The 8,108-nt window shown below is 36.6% G+C and overlaps 1 protein-coding gene across 4 annotated transcripts in view; it reads right to left on the minus strand.

The window, feature by feature from the left end:
* Positions 1-1,484: 1,484 nt before the first annotated feature.
* The window catches only part of FUT8 (fucosyltransferase 8), a 287,292-nt gene continuing 280,668 nt past the window's right edge, over positions 1,485-8,108 (minus strand). For all 4 annotated transcript variants that reach the window (XM_023517616.1, XM_023517617.1, XM_023517618.1 and 1 more), the window contains one exon: positions 1,485-2,484. In XM_023517616.1, the coding sequence (XP_023373384.1) occupies positions 2,167-2,484 (318 nt within the window). In that variant the 3' untranslated portion in view covers positions 1,485-2,166. The remainder of the gene's footprint in view (positions 2,485-8,108) is intronic.

Genomic DNA, 8,108 nt, shown 5'->3' on the forward strand with positions numbered 1-8,108 from the left:
GAATCCAGGTAACAATAAAAGAAAGGACCTGAAATTTTAGGAGATTTTAGCTGCTGCCAAGATGCAGTTTACAGTTTGAACTCTAAAGTTAAATGCCTCCCGCTAACATAAGCAAAACAAACAAAAAATCAACACTTTTCAAAGGAATTTAACAGAATCTACAACATATTTAAATGCTCAGAACACAATCTAAAATTATCTAACATGAAGGACCAAAAAAAAAAAAAAAACTGACCCTTTTGTAAAATAAACAATGAAGACCAATTCTGAGATATATCAGAAAAGAATTTTAAAGCTGTTATTACAACTGAGTTCAATGAAATCAAGTAAAACATGCTTCTAGTGAATTAAAAATAGGAAAGATAGTGTCCAAAATTAATTTTTGCCTCCAGTTAAGAAATACTCTTACTTTATTTCCTTCACATTTCTGTTCTTTGGGCTTTTCACCTTTGGAACAGAGTCAATCTGGATGGACAAAGACTGATTCACCTTGATTCGTCTACAAGGGCACAAATCAGATCCACAGTTACTGATATTCTGATAACAAGTGTTCAGTGAAAGATTTTGTTTCAAATGACTTTTATTTGTATGAAAACTAAATGGAAAATTGTTTACTGATATTATTGGTAGTTAATTTTTGCTATTTGTAAAGTCAAATGTGAAAGGTAGTTGGAATTTAGGGAAGTTTGGTGGGGAGATTTTACATACAAGTATTTTCATTAATGAGGTTGTGAAGGCCAAATCTAATTGAGTTTTTCTGTCTGAGACCCTTGATATTTAACATCAGGCCTGATGCTGTTAGTACATAGATCGAATTTTTCTTTTAGAAGGTAAGACTCCTGCATCTGTAGAAGGCAGGTTACATACGTACAGGGAGTGTTCTTATGAGGAGAGAAGTGATGTGCAGAGAAACAGCATCCATTTCCTCTGAAGTGATTCTAACATGGAATAACTAAAAGGAAGTATTTCAAAGAGACAACACTTAGTCCATTTAGTCTCACACTAGCCACTTAGTCTCACACTAGCCACTCTCCTCTTCGGTCACCAAATTCTATACACTATGAAACATGTATTTTAGGAACAGCACTAGCTTCCCAGATAAAATAGGACCCATCTCACAAAAAGTGATAATAACCACAATAAGAAAGATTACCAAACAAACCTGAAATAGTTTTAGAAATAGAGGTAACAGTTCCTCTGAAAGCAAGGATTATGACTATTTAATTCAATTTTAAAATGTCCAAAATAAGAGAATAAAAACTCCCAAAGAGGGTTCTTAGCAAATCTGTATTGCCCACCATCTAAAATCAGTTTTCAGTGTTAAAATGAACCAATGTTTCTTTGACTTAAGTGAATAGTTGCTATATGAGAACAGGAAACAAAAAGCTAAAAACTATAAAACTCCTCTTTTTGTCATAATTCTTCCACTATATAGCTGACTACTATATTACCCAATGATACAAAATTATGGAAACTTTACAAAGTTATTTTTTAAAATTTATTTTTTGTTATCAAAGAGAATTTCCAGAAACATAGCGTACTAAAGAATTTGTTCATGGCATTGTTTTACAAAAGTTTCTAATGGAGAGTGAATATTTTATTTTCTGATGTATCCTTCACTTATTAATGATGAGGTGGATGAACTGATGCAATTACTTAAAAAAAAAATCCAGACAACCTTATAAAGGGAAGAACATCCGTTCTCATTCTGCATTTGTTGGTTGGAGTGAATTCAGCGGTCATGATACCACCACTGACTAAGAATCAAATTCCCCACAGTAGGGAGCCGTTCTGGACTTCTCAATAGGTCACAAAGGTCTCTCGGATATAGGCACCATGTTTTGAAGTCTCACACAAAATGTCTGTGTCACTTAATTTACACAATGTGGCAGTGTTTGTTTCATGAGGACGTAATATTGAAAGAAGGGGCAAAGTAGAAAACAACCTGTTTGCATGTTATGTGAGTACATTATTGTACTGTGCATGGGTTCGAGGGCACTGCAGCCCTTGTTAAAGAGGAATTCCACCACTGAAGCCTCCACTGCTCTTGGGGCTGAAGGTGTCTACTCATCTAACCATATGGTGTTAGATTAAGACCCTCTTCATCTACTGTTTGGCTCAAATAGTTTGAACTCAGTTTGGGTGTCCGTGTCTTCCATTCGAACTTTATTTCTCAGCCTCAGGATATGTGGGGTACTTGACTGTTTCTATCTTCTCTCGGACTTTGTAGGAGGGATATAGGCCCGTCCTTCCCAGTTTTCTGTTGATACCTTTAGAATAACCATCCCAATGATTTCCAGCCACACCAATAATATCTCCAGGTTCCATTGGGATTTCATCTGAAGTTCGAGGTTGATGAGGATAAATGGCAATCTGGTTGTGAGCATTTTGGCCTCCAAAATAGTAGATATCATCTAAAGAATGGAAGTTTGCAGAGGCATCAGGATGCAGTGTTTGCATGATTTCATAAGCAACTCGACAGACCTTGAGAAAGAATAAAGAAAAGTTGTTAGTATATAAAAGTTCCCTTTTATAGCCTTGGCCAAAGAGATGGGCTCCAGGATTGAAAGGCTGAGAAGTAATGGATTACAGATATAAGCTTTCAGCCTTTTTGCTCTCAGAATATGGTATAATTCATTCTTTATCTCTGTGCATGGATGCCTGGTTTTTTTTTTTTTTTAAAGGGTTAAGTATATTGAATAGATAGTTATAGTGTGCTTGAACTGACATATATTGGGCTTGATTTTGGGGAAGATGCATTTACCTGATTATTTAAAAATCTTTCTGTCCAAAGAATACCTTCCCTGCCTACCAGATAGTAGGTAAAATTCCACAATCTGAGCTTCATTCCTTGAGCTTAAAGCTTAGTGATAAAGGTAAACTATAATAATCTCCAAAGAAGGATAACATTTTAAGCAATTAATAAATTCATTATAGAGTAAGTAGGTTTCAGAGCCTTTTCTAAGAACAGGTGAAGACGAAGTGAGAATATGATTATTTTGCTTAGAAAATACTTTCTGTATCATTGTAAAGAGAGAACTCAATTCAGATTAAATTTTCCTAACTCTCTACTGATGGTCATCTTAGTTAATAAAGTTTTATTGTTAGTACCCCAATATTTTTAAATTTATTTAAAATGACACAACTAAGAGTAATTGTTAATTTGCTCAGTGGAGCAATTTAGGATTATATGGCAGAATTTGATTATATGGCAGATTGAATCCATAAATTCAATCCAATTTATGGATTATAACTGTGGCATTTATGAAGATCAAAAACTGAATGGAGATGTTTATTATTAACTCTTTTTTTTTTTGCAGTTTTTTGGCTGGGGCTGGGTTTGAACCCACCACCTCCAGCATATGGGGCCGGCGCCCTACTCCTTTGAGCCATAGGCGCTGCCCTATTATTAACTCTTATGGTTAAATGGAACCTGCTTAGATTAATCACTACCTCAACTTCTTAGAGAATCTGAATTTTAGGAACATGAGGGGAAATCTTCATTACAAAATATAATAGTTACAAAATAGTCTGTGTGTTGGCTACCTCTTTGTAAAATTTTGTAATGGATATTTCGTAAATAAAAGTACATTTAGCTAAAATTTCCCATTTTCCCTATGTATGCCAACTTGCCACATGTAATTTGCAAATGAAACTAAGTTTAAATAGCATTTTTAATTTTGCAGAAAGACTAAAACAGATTTGCCCAAATTCTAGTGCTAGAATTTGAACTAGACAAAGAACCAAGACAATAAAAACTTTGCTTTCAATTTTTTTCACCAACAAATTAAGTTTATACTGGGAATGTCTTGATACAATTAAGATCACTGATAGAATACTGAGACTGTAATAAATTGGGGATCAAAAAATTTGGAAATTTTGAGCTTCAAATGTAGCTAAGGGCTCACACTGGCAAGCAAAATTAAGTGAGGACTCTGGAAAAGAAGAAATTACCAGGTGTACCAAAAGTTACCCCTAAAGTTGGCATACACAGGGAAAATGGGAAATTTTAGCTGAATGTACTTTTATTTACAAAATATCCATTACAAAATTTTACAAAGAGATAGCCAACACACAGAATATTTTGTACCTATTGTATTTTGTAATGAATGTATGATAACTTTACAGGAGGCATTTGGGACGCTCTCTAAAAAATAGTTAAAACAAAGCAGCTGCAATAATAGCAAACTATAGTAACAATGATAGAGGCTAATATAATTTACAGGTTTTTGCTAAATATCAGACATTGCTTTTAGGTTTTATCTAATATAATTCTCTCAGGACCCCATAAGATTGTATCATTATGCCCATTTTACAGATGTCAAAGGGAAGTTAAAGCATTTGCCCAAGGTTATCCTATTAATAAGCAGTAGGTTCAAGTTGGAACTAGGGAGTCCACATATGCTTATAACTGTTATATATGTTTTCTATTGCAAATCCTGTTCTCCTGGTGCATATTATAACACAAGACAGATACACATAAAGTCAAAGCCAGTCTTGGGAAAACCTGAGAGTCTTCTTTTCAGGGTCCTTCCAACTCACTCTCAGTCAACCCTTGCCATAAATGCAGGACCTTGTGTGACTCTTAGGATGACCATATTTTGTTCTGTGGCAATGAACCCTGATATGTTTCCTTTTCTCCACTCTACTGTCTCTCATAAAATCAATGTTGTACTCTGCCTTACACGTTTAGGGACCTGCTTTTCATGGGGGATAATCCTAATAATTATCAAGGTTTTTGTAGTAAGAGCTGTCAATATATTAGTCTTGGTGGATAACACATGTTTCTTTTTCTTTTTTTAGACAGAGTCTCACTTTGTCACCCTGGATAGAGTGATATGGAGTCACAGCTCACAGCAACCTCAAACTCTTGGGCTTAAATGATTCCCTTGCCTCAGGCTCCCAAGTAGCTAGGACTACAGGTGCCCACCACAAGGCCCAGCTATTTTTAGAGATAAGATCTTGCTCTGGCTCAGGCTGGTCTTGAACCTGTCAGCTCAGGCAATCCACCTGCCTTGGCCTCCCAGAGTGCCAGGATTACAGGGGTGAGCCACCATGCCTGGCCAACATGTGCTTTTTTAAACCAAAAACAAACAAACAAAAAACCAAAACAAAACAACTGAGATAGAAACTTCAGACACTGAGGTAGGCCAAAATAAGAGAGATTTCTGAACAAACATGTGGACTATATGCCTTTCCAAGCACACAGGGCCACTCAGGGGTAGGCCTTCAGCTTCTTATGAGAACATGTGCAATGACGCTGGGCACGGTGACTCAACCTATAATCCAGACAGGTGAGGGGATTGCTTAAGGCCAAGAGTTCATGACCAGCCTGGGGAACAGAGCAAGACCCTGTCTTTAAAACAATAAAAATAAAAAAATCAGCCAGGCATTGTGGTGGGAGCATGTAGCCCCAGCTACTTGGTAGACTGAGGCAGGAGAATCACTAGAGCCTAGGAGTTCAGGGTTGCAGTGAGCTATAGTGATGCCACTGGGTGACAGAGTGAGACCCTGTCTCAAAAAAAGAAAAGAAAAGAATGTCTGTGATGATGGCAGCTGAGCATAGTGTGCACTGATTATGTTCTAGGCAATCTTACAGTAATGTGCTCTATGCTTACCTCCTCTTAACTCATTCAACTCTCTAAACAACTTTTGAGTTGGGTACTATTATTATTCATAGTTTACAGATGAAGAAACTAAGCCACAGAAAGATTAATTTTAAAAAATAAAAATAAAAAAGGAGCTAGTAAATGGCAGAACAAAAGTTAGAACTCTTTCAGTCTCTAACTATGTGCTTTCAACCATACACAAAGCACCTCGGGATAAACAACTAGAACACTATCTGCCATACTGTGTCAACAAATATCTGCTGAACGACTATTGCTCCATGCATAATACCAGCCCAGCAATGGAGATGCAAGTAATGGAGGTGCAAATCCATGGTAGATGTTTAATCCCGCAGGTCCAGATATAACATTGTTAGTAAGTAATTACAAAACCTATATCCATCAACCATGGACATATACTACAAGGGGCTAGCAAGAAAGATTACTATTTTGTTGCTATATTCACTTAATGCCCTATGCTTCCTTGCTGAGCTTATAAATTTAAATCACATGGCAGGTAAATGAAGGTTTTCAGCTGATGACAATATTCAGGTTTGATACCTGACAGGTAGCATGACAGAGGAGCAGTCTATGGTCTCCGAAGCAGTAACTGGCTACATGTAGTATGTTTTATTTCATTCTGTGTTGACATGGCACTACATACTTTTTAGTATACCACTGAGCACACAGTAACGGGGAACAACAGAAATCTTGCCAAAGGATAAAACACAGATATGATTGTATTTCAAAAAACCAATTAAAATGTGGGGGGGTCCATTAATCTGAATTTCATCCCTTAGGAATAGACAGCTGAGTTTGCATGTGTCCCCAAAGCTTTGTCAGAACAGATGGGATTTTATTTTTGTCAAAACAGGGCCTGGAGGCTCTCCTAGTATGAGAAATTGGAAGGGGAGTCTTGTCCCTTTGGGCAATGCTGGGAGATCTGCATACTTTTCCTATGAACTACTTTGTTTTACTATACAATGATAAAGTAAGACTAAGGTCTTTGTTTCCTCATAAGGAATGCCAAAAGGATTAATGCAATATAGCAGCTGCCCAGTATCGTACTTATCACTGTAAACTAGAGCTCATGCTGATGCGAGGTACCCTCCTGCTCTGGGAGGCAGTCACGGGGTTCACACATTGGGCTTTTTACCTTGTGCTTTCTCCACAGTACCCTCAACAGGCATTCATTGTTGTTTCAGGAGCCACATCCCTCAATGGAAATTCCTATCAAGAGCCATCTGTCTGGGACAGTTAATGTAGTTCTTGGTTTTGCCCTCTAACCTTCCAAACTTTGATTCAAAATATAATGAAGCCAGTTGTATTCTGTGTGTATTTGGAATTTAACCAGTGTTGTAATAACTGCAATAAAGGGAGGTATTACAAAGGAAAAAAAGTAATTTTGTTGTATGGTGATTTTTAATGGTTGAAACTACTGAGCAATGCTGACTGCTCTCTAAACTATGTTAACTTTAACTGGGTTAAAGTCTTTTAAATGAGCATCTATAATCATTTCTGTATATGAAATTCCAGAGTACTAAAAATTAATTCCAGAATTTGATAAGCAGCATTTTCAAAAAACCTTTCTGATTCATTTTTGCTGCCTGTCTATAATTGTGCTGTCAACTGCTGTTATTTCTCCAACTATAATTTCTTTGCCACAGATTTAAGACAGTTCATCAAATAAGAAAATAATTTGAGTAATTAGATGCTTTGAGAATAGGCAATTTCCAGTAACATAGAACATGATTAGCATATTTGGTAGAATAGTTCAGAATGTGATTTTATAGCTTTTAAAATTCACTTGATGTGCTTAGAAAATACTAATACTACCTCCAGTTTTCATAGTAAATCCTGAAGACTGTTTTCTTCAATTTACGAGGCTTTTAGGACAAACCTGGCTGGCTTCAAGAAACAGCTCTAATAAAAGGATTCAGAAAACTAAGCAAAAATAGCAACAAAATTAGAATGGAGCCATATTGTTGACTTTTAAAAACTTTTCACTTAATGACAGATTATTCTCAGACCTCATTTATGGATATAAAACCAAGAATAATCTGAAGCACCCAGATAGAGAGGGATGAGTCTAAAAATCTACAAGGAATCCTGATTAAAGTACCTTGACACTTGTGCCTATAGTTTTTCAAACATTAAGCCTTGCATTTTCCCTTCTAGCATGACATTTCTTTTCTCCAATATTGTCTACAATAGCTCAGGGTTGACGGGTCTACTCTTTCTTGCTACTGTTATAGGGAATAACATTCCTTAAAGGGTAGCATATGGGAGACAGAAAGTTGTTAAGGAACATTAGGAAGAAGACATTAAACCTGTATCACTTCCGAATTATCTCTTGAAATATGAGTTGTTTTTTTTTCTTTTTGAGACAGAGCCTCAAGCCATCCCCCTGGGTAGAGTGCCATGGCTTCACTGCTCACAGCAACCTCCAACTCCTGGGCTCAAGTGAGTCTCTGCCTCAGCCTTCCAAGTAGCTGGGACCAC

This window comes from Otolemur garnettii, unplaced genomic scaffold (genome assembly GCF_000181295.1).
Source record: "Otolemur garnettii isolate 467f Iridium unplaced genomic scaffold, OtoGar3 scaffold00115, whole genome shotgun sequence".
In the NCBI taxonomy this organism is placed as follows: domain Eukaryota; kingdom Metazoa; phylum Chordata; class Mammalia; order Primates; family Galagidae; genus Otolemur; species Otolemur garnettii.